Source organism: Pelodiscus sinensis, chromosome 1, assembly GCF_052426305.1.
Source record: "Pelodiscus sinensis isolate ZL-2025 chromosome 1, ASM5242630v1, whole genome shotgun sequence".
NCBI lineage: Eukaryota > Metazoa > Chordata > Testudines > Trionychidae > Pelodiscus > Pelodiscus sinensis.
The window spans coordinates 137,184,593-137,207,380 of NC_143052.1; the positions used below are offsets into that span (position 1 = coordinate 137,184,593).

A 22,788-nucleotide genomic window follows, 5' to 3' on the forward strand; every position below is an offset into this window, starting at 1 on the left:
TAAGAACCCCAGGCAGCTGCTGCTGAAACTGATCAGCGGCTGATTCCAGGAAGCCCGGGGCAGGGGCTTTCTGTAGTCAGCCACTGGTCATTTTCAGCAGCTGCTGACTTGGGGACACCTGGGGCAGAGCAGCTGGGGTGCTGCTGGGTTGGTCCAGGGGCGCCCAGAGCGGCGCTATGGGACCAACCGGCAGCACCCCAGCTGCTGTACCACAGGCGTCCGGAGCAAAGCCGCGGAGCACGGGGGCAGCGGGACAGCCCAGACGCGCCGTGGCTATCCTGCTGCCCTCGGGCTCCGTGGTTTTGCTCCCCGTCCCCCTGGTCTGCAGACCAGGGGGACGGGGAGCAAAGCGGCGGAACACGCGGGCAGCGGGACAGTCCAGACACGCCGTGGCTATCCTGCTGCCCTCGGGCTCCGCGGCTTTGCTCTGCTCTGCTCCCCCTCCCCCTGGTCTGCAGACCAGGGGGAGGGGGAGCAGAGCAGAGCAGAGCGGCAGAACGCGCGGCCAGCTGACAGCCCAGACGTGTCTGGGCTGTCAGCTGGCCGCGCGTTCCGCCGCTTTGCTTCCTCTCCCTGATCTGCTGGAGACCAGGGAGAGGAAGGGCCCCGTTCGTAACTGCGGATCCGACGTAAGTTGGGGACTGCCTGTAATGACTGAAAGTTGTCACTATCAAGTAGTTTTGGGGTGGTTTGTCTTGAAATAAATTGGTAGGTCTCAGTTCAGTTCCTGTTATTTTACAACACAAACAAATCTGTCTCTTGCTGACAGTCTCAGCAGTGAGACCAAACAAGGAACAGATCCATATGTTTGCAGACCTGCAGGTGTGTGCATCTTAGGACTAACCTACCCTCCACCTTAAAAATGGTCCCTCCATGGTCAGGGTTAAGGCACATTAATGGAAGCAGAACAAGGAATTTCATATTGCCACTGCCTATGCAATATCTTCTCTGACTAAACACAGCACTTGCCAGGAACAAGCACCATAGTCTCACAAATGTTTTAAAAGACAAATTAAATAAGACACACCTCTCTAATAATAATAGAGGGGTACTTCTTGAACTATAATTTTATTCCAGATAGTATGTATAGATATATAAATGTGAATGTATATAGAGAGTTACATATACATATGAGAAAAAATCAGTTTGTGATTACCCGTAAAAACATTCTTAATTCCATGGAAACACCAAGATTCACAGGTTATTGGTGCTACTAAATACAGGCTGACCCTCTCTAGTCCAGGAACATCCATGGTCCAGCATCCTCAGGGCTGTGTCTACACTGGGCCACTTATTCTGGAAAATCAGCCGCTTTTCCGGAATAAGCTGCGAGCTGTCTACACTGGCCCTTGAATTTCCGGAAAAGCAACGAAGCTGTACTGTACAAAATCAGCCGCTATTCCAGAAAAACTATTCTGCTCCCGCTCGGGCATAAGTCCTTATTCTGGATCACTGTTCCGGAAAAGGGCCAGTGTAGACAGCCCAGTAGTCTTTTCCGGAAAAAAGCCCCAATCGCGGAAATGACGATCGGGGCTCTTTTCCGGAAAAGCGCGTCTACATTGGCCATGGACACTTTTCCGGAAAAGCAGCCTGCCAATGTAGACGCTCCTTTTCCGGAAAAACTGAAAATGGAATAGTATTCCGTTTTAAGCATTTCCGGAAATTCATGCCAGTGTAGACACAGCCCAGGGTTTGAGCACTCAGGGGAGAAAACCATGGCAGCAGAACCATAGATATTGCCGGCCAGAGAGCTGCAGTAGCAAGGAGCCTGGAGCCCAGTGGCAGGGTACCCAAGGGCCAGGCGCAGAGATAGACTAGCAGCAGGGGGGCCAGTTGGTGGCTGGAAGCAAAGCCAGGCCAGAAGCCAGGAGCCCACCTGGGACAGAGAGCAGAGCCTGGATGGGGCAGACAGCCAAGATGGGAGTCCAGGGGCTGGGAGCCAGTAGCTCTCCAGGAGTGAAGTCCTGAAGCCAACAGCAAAGGGGCCTTCATTGACCTCATCTGGTCTGGCAGACTCCATAGTTAGGGAATGGTCAGGTCCCAAGGGTGCTGGACTAGGGAGGTCCAACCTGTAGACCTTTCCTCCAAAACAGAGACTAGAATGACTTCATTTTATTTGTTGTTTTTTAAGTTTTTCCTCTTACCAACTGGCTCGGCTATCCCTTTGAAACTTATCTACCCAATGTCCTCTTCCCCTCGCTCCAATTTTTTTCCTGCCCCCACCCCTTTCCCTTATTTATTCTTGGTTCTGGACTTCCAACACTCCAGTCATCTGAAGAAGTGGGCTGTACCCATGAAACCTCACGATGCCATCTATATGTTTGTTAGTCTTTAAAGTGCTACCCGACTATTTTGTTATTATTTATTATCTATATTTGTTATTTTTTAAGTTTTTCCTGTAACAAACTAACTTGGCTACCCCTCAAACGTCATTTCTCTTGTTCAGTAAGAAAGATGACTGCAGACACTTATAAAAAGCAGCTATTAAGCCCCTGTGTCGGCAAAGGATTTTCTGGCACTATCTGAGAACAATGATAGATACAAGCCAACAATTGAAGGGTTCTCTCAATCTATTTATTATTTGCAAACAAGCGTTCAATATCAAACCTGTTTAGCAAATTTACACAAGCATAGGTAACAGGTAATGCAGTGTTTCTCACTGAGCTTTTCCCATCAGAGTATGTACTCCACCTTATCACAGAATCATAGAGCTGGAAGAGACCTCAAGAGGTCATCAAGTCCGACCCCTACCCAAAGCAGGACCAATCCCAACTAAATCAACCCAGCCAGGGCTTTGTCAAGCTAGGATTTAAAAACCTCTAGGGATGGAGATTCCACCACCTCCATAGGGAACTCCTTCCAGTGCTTCCCCACCCTCCTAGGGAAATAGTTTTTCCTAATATCAAACCTAGACCTCCCCCACCGTAACTTGAGGCCGCTGCTTCTTCTTCTGCCATCCATCATTACTGTGAATAGTCTTTGTCCATCCTCTTTGGAACCTCCCTTCAGGTAGTTGAAGGCTGCTCTCAAATCTCCCCTCACTTTTCTCTTCTGCAGACTAAATAAGCCCAAATCCTTCAGCCTCTCCTCATAGGTCATGTGCTCTAGCCCCCTAAACATTTTGGTTACCCTCTGCTGGACCCTCTACAATGTATCCACATTCTTTCTGGACACAGAATTAGATGCTCCAAATGTGGCCTCACCAGAGACGAATAAAGGGGAAATCGCTTCTCTAGAGCTCCTGCCAATGCTCCTCCTAATGCACCCTAATATGCCATTGGCCCTCTTAGCTACAAGGGCGCACTCTTGACTCATATCCAGGTTTCTCATCTACTGAAATCCCCAGGTCCTTTTCTGCCGATCTACTACTTAGCCATTTGGTCCCGAGCCTGTAAGAGTACTTGGGATTCTTCCGTCCTGTGACAGACCGGGCCGTGTCTGGGCACAGCTTAGGGCGTCCGCTCAGGGCAAATTGCTCAAATCCGGGGCTCTTTACAGTCCCCCTGACTGGCGACCTCTCCACACAGGCCACAAACCAGTCTCACAGAGCGCTTCAGCTGCCTGCCTGAAGCCTCCCGAGCAAAACCCCTCCGACGCCCCAGCAATATCCGTGCCCCAGATGGCCCCGGGCCTATACACAGGTGGGGGGTCCTAGCACCCAATCCCACCTACCCCGAACAAGTTCTGTCCGGTTCCAAGAAACCAGCCACAGATCCCTGGTCAATTTACCCTCTGGACCTTACCCACAAATCACGCTGGGCCAATCCTTTAGAATCTATATCTAAAGGTTTATTATTACAAGAAAGAAAAGCATGAGAGTAAGGTTATTAAAGTACAGTACGTTACATGCACCGAATCTCCCAGTTCTCGATGCAGGCTCTAGCAGAGATGTTGCAGCTGCTGGTTTAAAAGTTCTTATTGCACATCCTACGATCAGGATGGGTTCACAGGTCTTCCGGGCTCTTCAGTCCCTGCAGTGCTGCCTCTGGGATGAAGTGCTGAGCTGAAAACAAAATGGCATCGACCGCATGGCCTCTTTATACTCCTTCCTGGCCTCTTCTTGTATGCAGCAAGTCACCTGGTCAGAGGCCAATCTCTATGTTTCCTGCTGGCTGCCCTCAGGTGACAAATCCCATTCTTAGGCTATGGACACACCCAATTGAGAGTCATTGTTCCACAGGGCTTTGCTACTCAGCCTGTCCATAGCCATGCTTAACCACATTCACAGAAATATTCAGCTTCCGCACAGATTACAGATTCCTACCTACACACACATTATACACTCACATAAATAGAGTACATAAGATCAACAAACAATAATCTCCCATTCAATACCCCACATGGCTCCCCCCACACCAATTTCTGGGGCCAACACCCCCACCTAGGGGTGCAGCAGCGATCTGGCTGCTTCCCTCCAATTCAGCAACGTGACACGTCCCAAGTGCAGGACTCTACACTTGTCCTTGTAGAGCCTCATCTGGCGGGACAGTTGCTATGTTGGTGGCAGAAGCCAGGAGTTCCATTTGTAATATTGTTCTGTGATTTAAGTGTTGCACTGGCAAAAAGTGCAGTGGGTAAATTGTTGGGCCAGCTGTTCTGTCATCTCTTCTTGAATCTTTTAGTACACAATAAAAACTGCACTTTGGAGCTGTCTATCCTCTAGTCTCATTTTCCTCTATTTTCAGAAGCAAGCCTGCTTCAGTTCCTTGCCCTCCTGCCTGCACCTATCCTGTGTGTCATAGGTGACTCTTGTTCTCTTCAACCTGGAATATTTGTTTTGAGTCTCTAATCATGTGTCTATATACTGTAAAATCTCGAGTATAATGCGCACTTTTTTCCCATTTTTGTTAGCATCAAAGTCGGGGTGTGCAATATCTATAGGAGGTTTTTTTAAAAGTTTTAAACTCACCCTCGGCAGGCACAAGCTGGGCAGGGGTGGGCGAGTAGGCACGAGCTGGGCGGAGAGGGAGGCCCCCCCCAGCAGGTGCCAGCTTGACACGCAGGCAGCTGGGAGGGGGGCAGGTTTCCTTCCCGTTCCTTCCCTCCCGTTCTTCGTATAATGGATGCGCATTAGACATAGGAGTTCGGGTTTTTCATGATTTTAAGAGTCTAAACTCAGTGTGCGCGCTATACATAGGTGTGCATTATACTCGAGATTTTACAGTATATCCATTAATAGGCCTTTCTGTTTTTCATATCCCAAAAACTGAGGTTTCTCATTCATTCCACCCTTGTGAATTCCATTCACTTCCCAGAGCAGGTGTGTGGGTATCTCCAAAGCCCAATAATAGGTAGCATAATAGAAAATAAGAAATTTAGTTACTAACCAGAGCATTCTTCCATCAGAATGCCAAATGTAATAGGGATAGAGATGCAGCCGTGTTAGTCTGGTCTACCCATGGCCAAGAAACACTGCATGAATTCCACAGAGACTTTAACAACCTACACCCCACCATCAATCTCAGCCTGGACCATTCTACACGAGAGATCCATTTCCTGGACACCACAGTACAAATCACCCATGGTAAATTAGACACCACTCTCTACAGAAAACCCACTGACTACAGTTACCTACATGCCTCCAGCTCCTATCCAGGACACACCATACGATCCATCGTCTATAGCCAAACCCTTAGGTACAATCGCATCTGCTCTAATCCCAGTGACAGAGACCAGAAACTTCAGGATCTCTACCAAGCATTTATAAACCTCAATTACCCACCCAGAGAAATAAAAAAAACAAATTGAAAGAGCCAGGTGATTACCCAGAAACGATCTACTTCAAGATAGACCCAAGAAAACCAACAATAGAACACCACTCGTCAAGTAGGAATAAGGGATCTTGCAGAAAAGGGTTTATTTTCCGCAAGATACTGTCTAGACTGGCGCTTTTCTCCAGCAAAACCCCGAGCCGGAAAAAAGCAGCAGCCATGTTCATGCAAATGCCACGGGGAAAATTTAAATCCCCGCGGAATTTGCAATTCCGAAGTGTCTCATTAGCATCCCTTTTCCGGAAAAGGGTGCCAATGTAGACACAGCCAATAGGGTGTGACTCACTGCCACAGCGCCTTCTGCAAGTCACTTGGGAATTAGCTCAGTTCAGTGTGGAAGCATCTCCTTTTGTCCAGTGTCTTGCCTACTGTGACATGTTATTCTCCACCATCTAGTGTTAGGGCCTATGTCCCTCCCAGACCACCCTTATCTCCAGGTACTACCGCACACACAGCAGTGCTCCCATACTCACTGGTCTTCCCCCTCAGAGATCCCCCAACCCCCTATATCCACCTTGCCTCAGTGATCCTACTGCTGTTCATCATCTTGCCCCTTACCTCAGGAGCAAACTGCAGTCTGACAGGGCCACTCATCATGGGCCAGTGGGTGTGCACCTGCTGCCTTTGCCTGCCCTGGCTTCTTCCATGTATCCTAATAATATCGTCTTGATAGCAAGGCCTCAGCTTGGGAGTTTAACTGCCCTGCCCTACCCCAGTAAATCTCTAGCTTCCCTAGCAACTAGGTCCATCCTGCTTCTCAGCCGGAGCAAGAATGAATGTGTCTACTCTTGTCAGAAGCCCTTATTTATACAGCCCTCAGCTGGGCCCTAATTGGCTGCTATCTGCTGCAGCTGCTTGCTCCACAGCCCCTGCCCTCTCCCAGGGTTGGATTTAACCCTTCTTAGGCCAGTGCAGGGCAGATGCCCCATCACATCAAGAAATGAAATAAAAGTGGTACTTCAGTTTCAAATGTCACTGCTTACTTACAAATCACTTTCTCACTGAACTAGCAGTGGTAAGAATAAAAAATTAGGATTCATACCTAACATTCCTCATAATAAATTAATAGATGGCGGTAGCTTATTGTGAAAGTAATTAGGGAAGGGAAGAGGAGTTGTGGAGTCACCGGATTTTTAAAAGATTACATTTAGATTTTTTAAAAGATAACTACAAAATAGGAAGGAAACAGAGCTCTCAGGCTATGCCTACACTATGGATTTTGCCAGAACAGCAAATGAAGAGCTGATTAGCATTTTCTCACACTTCATTTGCATAATCTCTTCCTATCCGTTTTTGCAAAAGAGGTTTTTGTGCAAAAACATGCAGTGTGGATATTTCCTTTTTGCGCAAAAGCCCCCTTTTGCGCAAGATCCTTATGCCTCAAAAAAGAAGGTATAAGGCTCTTGCACAAAAAGGTTTTTTTGCACAAAAAGGAAATGTCCACACTGCATGTTTTTGCACAAAAACCTCTTGCGCAAAAACAGATCAGAAGAGATTATGCAAATGAAGTGCAAGAAAATGCTAATCAGCACTTTATTTGCATTGCCTCTTCCAACAAAACCTGTAGTATAGACGTAGCTTCAGAAAAACTCTGTGCTGGGGGCCCAAGAGAAAAATAGAAGTGTTCTAGTGAAAGAGGGGAAATGCAGCTAGGCCTGCACCAGAGATATTCGTACAGATGACACTGGAGAAAAAAGTCTGAATGAAGAGGCTGTTGGAGGTTCTGTGATGGTACAAAGAGATATGTATGCATTGTCCCTAAATTTCACAGTCATGCTTAATCATTTATTTTCTGAACAACTTGTTATGCCATCAAGATGTTCTTTAATAATCATAGATCTGGCTAACACTGATTTTTGTGCTAAGCACTTTTTCCTTCAGCCGAAATGGAAGGAACCATTAATCACCTTTTATGCAGTGACAACAATAGAAGCCACCATCCAAAGGGACTGGGCCTCATGTAGAAGGAGAATTAGACTATATATACACACTACTACTGTACTGTGTTGGTATAATTTATGTCTTTCAGAAGTGTGGAAAAAATGTCTACTGAGGACAAGTCTCAGAGAGGTAACCTGATTAGTCTGTATCTGAATAAAGAATGAGGAGTCCTGGTGCACCTTAAAGAGTAACACATTTATTTGGGCATAAGCTTTTGTGAGTAAAAACCACTTATCAGATGCATGGAGCGCATGGCCCCTTGCTGATTCTATGTATCTGACAAAGTGGTTTCCAACCACAACGTTTAAGCCCAAGTAAATCAGTTAAGGCATGTCTACACAACAGCATTATTTTGAATTAACAAAATGTGCATCCACACAACAAGCCATTATTTTGAAATAATGTCAGGCTGTAGGACTTCATACTTCGACTCCTGTTACCTCAGGCTGTGTCTAGACTGGCAAGTTTTTCCACAAAAGCAGCCGCTTTTGCGGAAAAACTTGCCAGCTGTCTACACTGGCTGCTTGAATTTCCGGAAGAACACTGATGATCTCATATAAGATTGTCAGTGTTCTTGCGGAAATACTATGCTGCTCCCGTTCGGGCAAAAGCCCTCTTGTGCAAATGCTTTTGCTCAAAAGGGCCAGTGTAGACAACACGGTATTGTTTTGCGCAAAAAAGCCCCGATCGCAAAAATGGCGATCGGGGCTTTCTTGCGCAAAACCGCGTCTAGATTGGCACGGAAAACTTTTCCATTAAAAGCATTTGTGGAAAATCATACCAGTCTAAACATAGCCTCACTGTACAAGGAGCAGAGGAAGTCAGAGGAACAGTGTTCTCCCTTCCACTTCCTGCTGTGTAGATTGCACCAAAAGCCGAGTTAAGCTATTTTGACCTCAGCTACACAATTGACGTAGCTGAAGCTGTGTACCTTAATTTGACTTTTGCCCTACAATGTAGACGTGCCCTTAGTCTTTAGGTGCCATCATTGTTTCTACTGAGGATGTAAGTTACACTAAATGCTGGTATAGAGAGCTTCTCCAATTAACATAGCTGGGAGTGGTTTAATTACATCAAATGAGCTCTCTCCCATTAGCATAGAGCAGCTACACAAGAAATCTTACAGTGACACAGTTACATCAGTACAAGCTCTCTAATGCAGACATAGCCTAGAGGATTTCTGTTGGGGCTGGTTGCAAATAGAGGGACAAAATTATTGTTTTGCAAGAAACAGTGTGCATGAGAGTCAGGCAGCCAGCAAAGCCAGAGAAGCAATCATGAGCCAGTAGCCCTGAAAGCCTAGGAAAAGCCTACACTAGGGAGATATTTCAAATAATAAGTGGAGCAACAACACTACTAAGCCCATTATTTCAAAATAAGGGGCTGGTTATTGTGATCTCTGTACTCCTGCTTTTCAGGGTGAATAATGCTTATTTTGAAATTGTTATTTTGAAATAGTGTTAGTGTGGAAGTTCAGCTGCTGCTAATTCAAAATAACTGGCCTCCAGAGGCCTCTCACAACTGCACTTGGGATGTTCTGGCCACCTTGCCATCTTCACTGGTCCCCTTCTCCTGTGGAGCCTTTAAAGCAACAGGCTACAGGAAAAGGGCTTGCGGCACACTGCAGCAGCACAGGAGCCATGGCCAAGCCCAGCGCTCCCTCTGAGCCCCCCATGGCTGCCAGCACTCCCACAGCAGCCAGGGACACAGGAGACTACCAGCCTGGACTGATGCAGAGATCCTGGATCTCATCGAGGTTTATGGTGAGAAGAACTCCAGGATCTCTGCACCAGAGGGTGCCACACGGATGTCTATGGTAGGATGGCCACCAGCCTGGCCAAGAAGGGACACACGTGGACCCTCAACCAGATCTGCATGAAAATTAAGGAGCTCAGGCAGGCCCAAGAAGCAGAGTGGACACTCTGGGGAGGCAAACAGTACTACAAACAGTACTACAAACAGCTCAATGCCATCCTGAGAAGGGGGCCAGTCACCTGCTCCCCCATTAACTCTGGCCAGGACACTCCTGGCGTCAGCCTCCACAAAGGGAGGATTGTGGAGGAGGAGGAGGAGGAGCAGGCCAGGTAGTTGACCATGTCCTCTTCATTCCTATTATTGCAAATTGCTTCCGTTCTAGTATGCAGTTCCTCAAGCTGCACTGAAGGGTGAGGTCTGAGGATTCAGTCCAGCTTGTCATAAAATGGACATGCTTTCTACCCTGAACCAGAATGTTATGTAAAGCTATTGTAAATTAGATCAGACTCAGATCCATAAGTATGTATCACACATACGTAACACAGAACTTATATACAAGATGTACAGCACTAGAGTTTAATTCCCTTGTTTCCGATGGACAGATTTTAATTTTGTGCAAAAATCTTCCTCTTCACCCAAAAAGTCCCCTAGAAGTCATTTTTATTAAAAAGAACTGAGATGTGTGTCCTCTGCACAGTTCCTTTCTTCTCTCCCTCTTCCCCCATACCCCGCTGCCCCAACATCACCATTAGCTCTGGAATTTACAAAGACAAGTATTCTCTGCACAAACATCTGAACAACAAAGAGCCATATCAGAGTTTCAGTAGATGACACAAGTAAAGTTTTTTTCAAAGATTTAAACATACATCTATAATCTTCCAGCAGTGTTTTCTCTTGCCTACCTGAATTACACCCTTTCTATTGACACTGTAGCCTTTTCCTAAAGCTCCAATCTTCTGCTTCCTTCGTAGATTTCTCACAACAGGCTGATGGCTATGTTGTTTCCCAGGACTAATTCTTCCTGATGTATTTTCATACCCTGAACCTGCCCACCTTCTCTTCTTTATTCCTCAAAGTCTTCTCAACTGTCTCCCTGGGGAGATCATGTGATTGTATTTCTAACATTGGTACACACACACACACTTGTAAAACGGGTCTGCCTGGCTCTTCCACATACCCCCTGCAGCTTTCATAGCAAAGGCCAGAGAGACTGAAGGGACAGGAACCTCAGAACAGAGAGCAAAAAAAAAAAAAAAAAAAAAAAAAAGAGAAAGAAAGGCAGACACAGATAAACAGATGCACAAAAAGAAAGAGAACAAAACTAGGAAACAAGAGAATACCAAAGTTGCATACTTCTGTATTTTTGTGATTTGATGCATACAATAAATAAACTGTACAAAACCCCCCAAAAACAAAAGGCTCCATTAACACCAAAGAACCTCTCTTAGGCAGAACAGATCCTGAGAGACAATATGCAGACATTTTTTTCAAATATTTATTCTACTTTTTTCCTCCCTAGTGGGTGAATCAGAGAGGGAGACAAAGACTGAGAGCAGTGAGCAGGCTAGCCATACAGACAGAGGCAGTGCAAGCTTTCATCACATATAACCAGAGGTAAAAGTAAAGGGGTGCACCCTGGTGCACAGCTCTGGCAAGAGCTGGCTGAGCTGTGGCAAAAGCCATCAGGGAGCTATTTAAAGAGCTGGCAGGGACCCAGGTTACAATAGGACAGTACTTGTAAGACATTTTAAGTTACTTTCACTGTGGCATTTAGCCCTGCCAGATCACCTCAGTTCTACCATGCAGCCACTCTGCTATTGCAAGCCCCTGGCTCACACACACCTCTGTCAATGCCTCTCACCCCAACCTACCACAACTCTTCATCTTGATCCAGCTTTTTCAGTATTTCACAAAGTTCTGCCAATGTGTCTCATTCCTGATTCCTGACTAGCAGCACCGCCTGCTATTCGAGTCCTATGTCACACACCCAGCTCAGTCAGTGCACCCAAATCCTGATCTGTAGCACCCACTGCAATTCCTGTCCCAGAAGTCACCTCAGCTGTCACTGTAAACCATTTCATTAGAGTTTCATATTACTGCTATCAAGTTATGTCAGTGGGTACAGGATTATTTGCTCAGCTATTTAATAAAAGTGGGTGGTGGTTATATTATAGCAGGAAATTACATCTCACCTGATGTTGAGACAGAATCCATTTACCAGGAAATGACATGCTGCAGGTGGCTCTGGAGATGTGTGCATGCTGATATGATCACAACCAACCATTTGGGGTAGAAAAAACCTTTCTTTTGGGTAGATTTCAGTGGCGATAAAAGATGGTGGTTTGACCATGCTGGAGAATGAAGGGGTTGCTTTGCCCACAGAACAGAAATAGCACAGATGGTAACAGTGCTCCCTGCACTCTCCCCCATCCCCACCCCCGATCATTGTGCTCCAGCACTTCAGAGCCGGTCTTAGGGGCGGGCAAACCAGGTGGTTGCCCAAAGCTGCCATTTTCAGGGGGCCACCAACAGAGCCAGCCTTAGGGGTGGGCTGCGACCACATTTCAGCCTGACCTCCCGAATCCTCCCCCCAGGTTTCCCTGGTTACTCCCCAACTCTTTTGTTTGGTTGGTTGGTGTTTTTGCTTGACACATTTTTGTTCGGTATTTTTTTTTAAACCATCTGGCAACCCTATAGGCGAGCCAGGCGGTCGCCAGGGGCCACCAGTTGGTTAGGACTGGCCCTGCAGCACTTCACTGTGCTATCTGCCGGTGAGAAGTAGAAAAGACAGTTTTATTTCTCTGGTACATCATTGCTTAATTTTTCTGGTGAGACTGGCAACAAGAGCAAATTATCTGAAGTGAAAGGGTTGAGGTTTTTTTTTCCTCTGGGGCCTTTTTCTCTCTGGCCTTATCTGCACTGAAGATTTGTTCAAGTTACAGAGACTGATATAAATGTACCAGTGCAAATAACAGACATTATTTCTTATTTTCATTGGTGCAAGAGCTGAATAATTAAAAATCTGAGGGCTGTCTCTTCTCTGAAAACAGTAGCAACAGCATCGTACACTCTAGGCACGTCTAAATTAAGGAGTTATTTCAGAATAACTCCCCATTCATCAGGGCAAGAGATCACACCCCTTCGTACACTTCCGGGGTGCTTTGGATCAGGGGAAAATTAGCCCAGTGTGAATGGACCAGGCTTGTAGTCAGGCCGAGCAACAGGAGGAAGTCTGTTTGCTTGGTGCCCTCAGTCAGGACAGGACAGCAATCAATTAGGGGCTCTGGCCTACAGGCAGAGCTGTAGTAATCTAGGGGAGCTCAGCTCTCCGAGAGGGGGTGTGGGAGCAGAGACAGGACAAGCATTTGGCATCCAAATTCATGCAGGTGCCAGACTCATAGGGTATGTCCACACTGCAAAGTCTGGAATAACAGCCAATATTCTGAAATACCTACCTACACAGAAGTGGCGTTATTTCAAAATAATTTCAAAGTAACAGGCGGCTTATTTTGGCGTTGGTAAACGTCACTGTACAAGTAATAACGCCTCTTCCAAAACAGCTATTTTGAAATAGGGCCTGTGTAGGGCAGCTGCAATTATTTCGAAATGAGGGGCCTCCAGCCCTTCCCAAGGTGCCCTGCTGGCTGCTCTGTCCACACACAGCCAAACTCTGTAGTCCCCACTTCCCCTGGAGCCCCTAAAGCTGCAGCCTCAGGAAAAAGGGCTTGTGGCAGGCACAAGGCCTTGACAGCCCTGAGCCACCTGTAGCTGCCACTGCCTCAATTTTTACAAAAATGAGCCAGTCTGCTGCTTTCAGACAGCCCTCCACTGCTCCCAGGGTATAGTCAAGCAGCTCCCAGGAGCCTGCCCAGGCCCGAAAGAGGTGTGCACCTTCCTGGCCTGGTGCAGAGATCCTGGACTTCACTGAGGTCTGGGGTAAGGAGGCAAATCTCCAGGATCTCCACACCAGATGCAGGCATGCTGATATCTATGGCCACATGGCCAAGAGCCTGGCCACCAAAGAATACACCCACACCCAGAAGCAGGTGCAGATGAAAGTGAAGTTGCTCTGCCAGGTATACACCAGGGCCCAAGAGCACAACTCCTGCAAGAGCACAACTCCTCCTCCAGGGCAGAAACCCACATCTGTCCCTATTATATGGACCTGGATCACATCCTGCAGAGATGGGGCAGTCTCCCCGCAGTGGTAGACTCAGGGTTCGAGAATCCTGTTGTTGCCCTTCCAGGAGACAGAGATGAAAAGGAGGAGGAAGAAGGGGAAACAGACTAGGCAAGCTCTGTCACCCTCCTGACCCTGGAGCTGGTACCTGTCCCACTGGAAGTGTCCCAGGCATCGTCTGAGGCCGGGGAATCCACATCAGGTGAGTGCCATTGTGTTCTGTACACACATAGAGTGCAGGGGGTGGAAGGCAAGGGGTATGGGGCATGCTCCTAACTTGGCCTTTGTGGCCTGGGGATCGAGCAGCAGCCTGTGCATGTGGGAGCACATGCAGCAACAGTCCAGGGCACCCAGGTCCAGTAGGCTGCACCAGAGAACCTTAGTGCTATTGGCGGCAGGGTGTCTGGAGAGTCCTGCCATACTCATGACACCAGGTACACCCTCCCTCTACCAACCACCAATGGAAGGAGGCTGGGGCCACGGACGGAAGGAGGGACACACACACACACACACACACTCTCTCTCTCTCTCTCTCAGCAGTCCTGCACACGGCACATGGGCATGCCTGCACTCTTAGGGCAGCATCCATTCCCAAGGAAAGCGTGGCAAGGTGCAGGAGGATCAGCTGCTCACACACACCTACCCCTACACCCTGTCCCCCTCTCTTCCAGTGGGCAGGAATACAAGTCCTCTCCCTGAGGGGTGCCACCACTGCTGGACCCAGCAGACACATGGCATGGAGGATCTCTTCCCCACCTTTTTTTCCTTCAACAGAATTTTCCCAGGGTTTTTTTTTTTGGGGGGGGGGGGTCAGTATTTTTGTTTCAACCATCTGGCAACCCACCTTCTCGCCTGGAAGTGTTTTGGGGGGTGCTGGGCTCTCGCCCGTCAGAGCCAGCTCGGTAGCAATTCAATAGCAATTAAGCCTTTAGTTTAATTAACGTGGCGCAGAGCATCAAGCCAGCGCAAACCTTCGTGCCCTGCCCTGCGCCTCAACACGGAGGAGCCCAGCGCCCCAGTAGCTGCCCTCCCGCTGCTGTTTTTCATTCCCTCTAATCCGAGAAACGGGCATTTTATTGTGCGACGAGCCCGTGAGGCGGCCAAGGAGACCGGCGTAGGCTGGGAAGGGGGCATCAGGTTTTGGTTTCCAGCTCCGCGCGCTGGTTTTATTTCCCCACAGTTCGAGAGGCAGCAGACACGTGCGACCACGGGAAGCGCGCGGGGCGGAGACAGTTGGTTTGGGCGGGAAAGCGGGCGGCTGAGGCGCTGGCCGCGAGGGGCCTGGCGGGAGCCTCGTTTCCGGGTTCACTGGCTCGCGAGAGGCGCGTGGGCCGGGTCTGGCTCGGGGCGGGGCCAGTTTCCGTTCGCTGGGTGCGGGAGTCGGGGGCTCGCGGGCGCTCCGGAGCGGCAGGGGCCGAGCAGAGTCTGCGCGCGCTGCTCGGGCGCCTGCCCCTGCCGGCTGGGGGTGACGCCCGACGCCCGCCTCTGCCTCTGCGCGGGGGGACGCTGCGAACAGGCGCCGGCGGCCTGTGGCGGGAGGGCGTGTTCTGGTGAAACGCGCAGGTGCCGCCCGGCCTCACACTTCCTTGAAGGACCCTGGGGAAGGTGCGTTTGCGCCGCCCTGCTAGGAGCCCGCGTGACGGGCCTGGCGCCCTTGAGCATCAGAGGCTTTCGGCTGGAAATCTTAACTTCCTTAAAACACCTTTACCTCTAGTCAGAAAATCAACATCCCTACGGACAATATTCATTCAAAATAAGAGCTGGAGAAAGGTGCCCGCCAAGTGTACTGAGAAATTACCAGACAAAAAACACCAACAAAACGAACAAGGCAGAATCAGAGCAACTACATTAATTTAGTATTTAGTCCCCCTAGAACTTTCCCCCAAAGTCCCAGGGTCTTAATGGGCCAGTACCAGCATTCCGAAAGGTGATTGCCCGAAATTAGCACCTACAGAAGAGGGCTGATTTTCAGGTATTGAGCTCCTGCTATTTCTGCTGAAGTTAGTGAATTGTGGAGGTTCCGCATCTCTACAAATCAAGTATTTATGTGGGTGCCCAGATATGGTACATAAGTGCCTAACTTTTGACGCTCAACTTTGTCTTTCGTGTATTGGGGAGATCTCACAAGCGTCAGGTATTGGCAACTGCCAGAGCAGGCAGATGAAGAATCCAATCGAGGAAAGTAGAAGGTTAGAAAGGATCTGCTAATGTCCTGGTCTATTACAGTGACTTATAAAGTTCACAAAGAACACAGGCTTGATGCTGCAGGCAACTGACCTTTGTGTCCAAAACTAGATTTCAGAGTGAATTTAAAGTGCTAGGCAACACACAAGAGCCTCATAGCATTGTCCAAAAGCTAACTAGTCTCAGAGGAGTAGCCATGTTAGTCTGTAAAACCATAAGTAATCCTGTGGCACGTTAGAGACTAACAAAAATACATATAGTATCATGAGTTTTCGTGGGCAAAACCCACTTCATCAGATAAGCGGGAGTGTTAGTTTACAAGGTGCCACAGAACTACTTGTTTTTCAAGAGCTAAATGAATTTAGCAAGTGAATCTAGGACATTAATATATTCATTTTTACTTTTAAAGATACAATTTAAAATGTTATTTTCCCCTTTGTATGAAAAAGCTTTATTTCCTTACTCCCCCAAACTGCTCCATTCTTGCTTTTCTTGTAGATGGCCAAATCTGAACCTCAGGAAAGAAACTATGACAACATGGTAAAAATGCTGGAGGACCTGAACAGGGACTTAGAAAAACTGCTAGAAGAAATGGAAAAACTATCAGGTGTGGGTTAGATTTTTTGTTTATTTGTTTGTTTGTTTGTTTGTTTGTTTTTTTTGAAGGATAGATTTTGCATTTGCTGCTAGAGCATGCAGGTATAACCTATGCATCTATTGGGTGAGGTTCATTGCCCCATGCAGGGGCAGATGAGGATTTTGCGGGGCCCATGGCAGCACAATTTCGCGGGGCCCCCCCTTTGACACGGCACATGCGTGGGGCGTCTTGAAGGGCAGGGCCTGGGGGGGCCACCCCGCTCGCCCTGCCCTATATCTGCCACTGATCTCATGTAGTAACATGTACACCACTTGCAGAGAGAAAGAATGAGTTTCCTCTACTGCTTTAGATGAGAGCCAGCTGGCTTTATAATTCAAGATATAGAGAGGTTCCATTCTGTTCCGTTACACGAGCATTATAGCAGTGCATAGAAATAATAGCGGTAAACATGTAAGGGTAAAGGAGAGTGGACTTCAAACTTCTCTGTATAGCAGAAACATATAAGAGGAGAAAGAGATCTGTACCAAAATCTATTAATGAGATTGAGATCTAAGAATGCCCACAGTGTATTAAATTGAAGAATACATCTTGTAGAGCACATCTGACAGACTGTGACAACAAATGTTATTTAACATAAAAAGTTAACTGGGAGGTGTTTATAGCTCAGGTCATAAATGAAATTCAAATTATAGTGGGAGAAGTTGGTAATGAGAACAAAAAAAATGCAAAAGGAATTTACAGAGCTTTAAAACATAATTAGAACATAAACACAAAGAGATTCAGTTTGCAAAAATCTAGGAAGAACTGGTGCCTCCAAAATCAGAGAATGACAAGCATTAACGACCAAGATATGTGAACAATGTCAGGGAGCTAGGACATGCATTGTTACAGAGAGTCCATTGTTAACATTAGACATAGCACTGTTCCAACCCCTTTGAAACACTTGCATTGTTCATATACCTTGCACTGCCTGACTGTCCCGGAGTGAGCATACATAAAATACAGGAACCCCACAATGGTGAATTCACCACCAGGGTGGTAGGTAAAACCTTTGGTGCAGCTGGGCAGGGGAAACCTTTGCTGCAGTAGCAGAAGGAAATCCCTTGGTGCAGCTGGGCAGAGGAAACCTTTGCTGTGGTAGCAAAGGGAAATCCCTTCATGCAGCTGGGTAGGGATTTTTATTCATGCCGGAAAGCACAAGTTTTCATTTGCGCATGGCTGTGCTGAACTTTGGCCAGAGCACTTGGAGAGGGGGAGGGACTGAAAGTTACTAATGGACGCTCATTTCCACAGAATATTCATCCTGGAAGACATTTCACTGCTTATGACGAGCAAGGAAGCAAACGAGTGTCTTTTACTCAACTGCAAGTTCCGTCCTAGACTGTATGCGGCTTGTCTTTGTGCAGTGATGGCACATTGGCAAGGGAACATTGGCCGTCAGGGGTCAAAGACCACGTTTGCTTTGCCAGCTAATTTGTGGAGACAGGTGGCACAGCAGCTGCATGGCATTTTCTGAGATCTGTGTGGCAGATTACTATTATATAAGTGATTGCATCAATGGTCTGTTCACCATCTGACCAATCCTGTGCTGGTGGCAGCATCACACAGAACCAAAAAGCCTCCTTTATGTAACACTCCTGCTCCCGACAAGTCACTTGAGTGCTTCTAGAGACCCAACCCACTTACCATGTGCATCATCCGCAGCCTCTGAGACCTGCGAGTGGCTTACCTTATGAGGAGTACAAAACAGCTCCTGACTGCAAGCCTTTGTCGATGCCAATTCCTCCTCTGGCTCTGGTTCCCATTTCTTCTCAGCACACTTGGACACAACTTCCTCCTCCTGTCTTGGCCCACTCTGGCCCCAGAGCCCCTGAAGTATTCCTGGGGAGTTTTGGAGTGGAGGTGGGATCACCTCAAAGTATATCATCCAGCTCTTTGTAGAGTCTGCAGGTTGTGAGTGCAGCACTGGGGTGGTGGTTTACTTCCTGTGCCTTGTGGTAGGCATTTTGCTGCTCCTTCACTTTGACCCTGCCCTGCAGTACATCTCGGTCATGGCCCCTTTCTGTCATGCATCTTAAGATGTGTCTGTAGGTATCATAATTCCTACAGCTGGAGCACAGCTAGGACTAGACTGTCTCTTCTTCCCAAATACAGATGAGGTCCAGCACGTTAGCCTGGTTCCAAGCAGGGGATCTCCTGGTGCATGGAACAGGCATGGCCAGCTGAAAGAACACACGTGTCACTGAGCCAACAGAAAGGGGACTTTCAAATTTCAAAGAGAAAGCAAGGGAGAATCTGAGGGTCACCTGAGTTCAGGAGAGTTCAAACAGATTACCAGAGAGGCAAGAACAGGCATTGTGGGAATGGTGCTGTAAGCCATTCATGATGCAGTACTACACAGTAGTTTCAACACTTGCATCCCAGAGCTGTATACAGTGTGCATCAAGCTCTGTGCTTCGCACTAAGATGGTTTAGAGTGCACTAACTCTGGAGCTAATGTGCACTAAGTACCTTGCTAGCTGTGGACAACCAGAAAGTTACAGCTCCGGGGGCTGATTTACTGTGCAATAACTTGCCAGTGTAGACTTGGCCTTCATCAAGGCTGCTCAGACATTTGGAGCTGTTCACAATGTTTTGGTATTATAGAATTGATAAGGAAAGATGTGCACTCTTATTTGTCACTGTAGGGTTATGGATGACGGGAGGGATCATGTGAGGATTACCTGTTGTGTTCACTCCCTCTGAGGCATCTGACATTGACCACTGTTGGCGGACAGGATACTGGGCTCGATAGACTTTTGGTTTGACCCAGTATGGCAGTTCTTATGTTCTAATTTGTGAGCACTGAGCTTGAGTGTGCTCTTTGGTTATTATTATAGCTCATTCAAATTTTATGACCAAACTTTTTTCATCATAAGCAAAATGTTTGTAGAAATTGTCAATTTCAATGAAATTTTGTGTTTTATAAAAGAAAACTTGAAAAACTGTTTTGGTACGGTTGAAACATTCCATTTCAGCTTTCTTGGAACAGAATGTTTTGATTTTCCATTTTGAAATGACATTTTGTTTCAATATTTTAAATTTGATGTAATGTAAAATAAAAAAATCAAAACTAAAACAAACATTTTGATTGACTCAAAAATATAATTGCATTTCATGAGAAATTTCATTTTTTATTTAATTTTCACTCTATTTTGTAATTGTGAAACATTCAAAATTGCATATTTTTCTGTGAACTTACTACATTATAGGATCACTCAGCCAATGATTACAACAGGTAGCCATTCATTCCCACTACTGTTCCCCTGAGTATCAGTTGTTTCTCTGCCATCCCAATATTGCTGAAATCTAATATCTATTGGTTGGGTTGTTGCAGTGCAGGCAACCTGGATGGCATATGATATGGTAGTTATGCGTACCAACCCAGATTTAGCAAACTCTATGAGGCAACTGGAAGATGCATTCTTGAATTGCAAAGAAGAGATGGAGAAGAATTGGAAAGAGATGCTGAAGGAAACGAAAGGCAATGAACAAAAACAAGAATAAACAGCCTTCAACTCTGTTAATGAAATTGCAACAGATAAATCATTCCAGACTCATTATTTCAGTCATGAAATATCTGCAGATGTCATACAAATTGTTGATTAACTGTTATTGATGTGGCTATACAAATGTATTCTGCCAAATACATGTATTATTGAAACCAAAAGTAATGATGCCTCTGTTTTTATCTATCCTTTTCCTATAATTTAGGCACAGTTATAATTATATAATGATATTGATAAATAAAGCTATTCCATTTTCCCAAAGGATCCTAATCTGATTTATAGATTGTGGGGGATGTCTAAGTTTGATATTAGGAACAACTATTTTACTAGGAGGGTGGTGAGGCACTGGAAGGGCTTCCCTAGGAAGATGATAGAATTTCCATCCCTAGAGGTTTTTAAGACTCTGCTTGACAGAGCCCTGGCTGGGATGATTTACTTGGGGTTGGTCCTACCTTGGGGAGGAGGTTGGACTAGATGACCTACTGAGGTCTCTTCTAACCCTATGAGTGAGTCTCTTTGCATTCTCCTGAAAATGAGATGCTTCTGCGGTGGAATACAGCAGTTATTTTGCATTAGCAGCAGTCCTCAGGAAGGAAAACAAAGATTAATTTCTCCAGTTGAAGGAACAGATAAAACTCCAGATTGAGCCAATGTGGGATTGCAGAATAGACTGACTAATAGTTTGTGGTGAAAAGTTGCATTATTTAAGTTCACACGTCAATAGTTATTTCAAAGAGTTTCTTTGACTTTTTCAATTTTCTATGGACTTTTTTCTCAACATTGTCTCAGAAAGCTATTTTAATCCTCTCTCATAAAGAAGTTGTATGTGTACACAGAATTGTATAGTGCTTCATGGAGCCTGTGTTGAATTATTTCAGTTTTATTACCATAGGGGAAAGTGTTCTGTCACGGGTAAAGAATAAAACCAAGGAGTCACCTGCACCTCTGTAAGGTGTAGCCTGTGTTGTAGTTTATCCGATGCAGATCTTTGAAGCAGAGAAACCAAATAAGCGATATTAAAGGCATTGATTTCCATGCTGTAATGGGATCCTGCAGTAGAGGAGGTCATTTCTCTCTCACACACACACACACACACACACGCCCCGCCTTGGGCGGAAGGGGTGGGACCAGGGGACTTCTTGTACTTCCCCACCTCACCCCCTAGAGAGATGCCGTGCCAGTTGTTTTAAAGCAGTTGGCAGTTCCCTCTAGGTAGCTAGTGGGAGGAGACCTCGCAAGCTCTCTCTGACCCCAGGCCAATCAGTGCCAGTGGGCGGGGGAGCATGCAAAACAGCCGGTGTGTCTCTCTAGCTGCTGCGCGCCCCTGGCATGGCAGAGATAGGACATGAGAGTCTTTGTGTGCTCCCCATGCCCAGGCCAGTCAGGGCCTGGGGATAGGGGAGCGGTAGGATGGCCAAGGGCTGGATCCAGCCCATGGAGGGCACTTTGCCCACCCCTGTATTAGCAAGTGAGGCCCATAGTTGTTCAGGCAAAGTCATTTTGCATAGATTATACTTATAGGAAAGTTCAAGAAATGAAATATATGTAATAGATTTTTATTAATATGCTTGCAAAAGGGAAGCAAAAGAACAGCTTTAAATTTTTAGGATTTCATCTTCCAACATTATTCATTTTATTGAATAATTACCATACAAAATAAATTTGAATCAGAAACTCATAAAGCTTCCATCACTCTTTCCATAACTAATTTGAATTAGTTTGTGATTTGTAATAGTACACATTTCCTTTTCACTAAAATGACAGTTGAATAGGCGATTCAATTTTAATTTTGTAAGCAAATATTTTTATGAATTCTAATAAAAGTGAAAAAGTGCTTCTGGGGGTCCTTCAATGTGATTCATCCTCCAATCAGTGTGGACAATCTATTTCAAAACAGCTATGTGCTGTTTCGATGGGCATTTGTAGAGTGAATGTGCTATTTTGAAATAGCTATTTTGGGAGTTATTATTCTGAAATAGCTTATTTCTAAATAAACACATAGTTTAGACATAACCTTAGGCTACATCTACACTTCAGGCTTGAATTTCATAACTGAGGTCTGCTTAAACCTTAAAGAAGTGGTCCCCAACCTTTCAAGGCTGCCAGGTGCCCGGGGACGGGGCCACTTATGTGCCAGGCATCCGGGGGTGGGGCCGCTCACATGCCACACGCACGGGGGCGGGGCCGCCAATGTGCTGCGCGCCTGGGGCATAGGCTGCCCGGGGCAGGAGCCGCCCATGCGCCGCGTGCCTGGGGCCAACACCGCTCATGTGCCACGTGCCCTGGGCCAGCACTGTGCATGTGCCTTGCGCCCGGGATAGGGGCCGTCCATGCGCTGCGCGCCCAGGTCCGGCATTGCACATGTGCCATGTGCCCGGGGGCGGGGCCGGCCTAGATCATTCCGCAGGCGCACATAAATGCCCCAGTGGGCACCGCGTTGGGGACCACTGCCTTAAAGCATATTGCCCTAGCTCCAGATGCAGCCCTTAACAGAGTTTGTGCTGCTCCTAGCTTTGCCTTTGGGGCAGGGAGTTTGTTTATAAAAAAGGGGGGGGCAGGATTATCAAGATAACAAAAGACTTGTCATTCATATAATTAAAGGATCATTTGATGATCCTGAAACCATTGTCAGGTATTCCACTTGAAAGAAAGGAAATAAAGAGAATAAATGGTGAGAATGGAGAAAGTTAAATAGTGGTGTGCTCCAGAGATCTGTACTAGGACCAGGGTTGTTCAACTTATTCATAAATGATCTTGAAAAGGCATGAACGGTGATCTGCACATGATAGAATATATTCAAAATATTTAAAT

At 46.6% G+C, this 22,788-nt stretch overlaps 2 protein-coding genes across 3 annotated transcripts in view; one reads left to right on the forward strand and one right to left on the reverse strand.

Moving 5' to 3' along the window:
* STYK1 (STY kinase 1) overlaps positions 1-10,586 on the reverse strand; it is a 70,153-nt gene extending 59,567 nt beyond the window's left edge. The window contains exon 1 of the mRNA XM_075902842.2: positions 10,370-10,586. The gene's annotated coding sequence lies outside the window, so the exon portion shown is untranslated. The remainder of the gene's footprint in view (positions 1-10,369) is intronic.
* A 4,145-nt stretch (positions 10,587-14,731) lies between these two features.
* On the forward strand, positions 14,732-20,232 carry LOC102460481 (synaptonemal complex central element protein 3). Of its 2 annotated transcripts, none has more exons than XM_006112530.5 (3): positions 14,732-15,252; positions 16,330-16,438; positions 19,806-20,232. In XM_006112530.5, the coding sequence occupies exons 2-3, from the start codon at positions 16,330-16,332 to the stop codon at positions 19,973-19,975; spliced, it is 279 nt and encodes a 92-aa protein (XP_006112592.1). In that variant the 5' UTR covers positions 14,732-15,252; the 3' UTR covers positions 19,976-20,232. The 2 variants fall into 2 exon arrangements, with proteins under 2 accessions (XP_006112592.1, XP_075758987.1); XM_075902872.2 differs by lacking the exon at positions 14,732-15,252 and adding an exon at positions 15,259-15,619.
* The last annotated feature ends 2,556 nt before the right edge of the window (positions 20,233-22,788 follow it).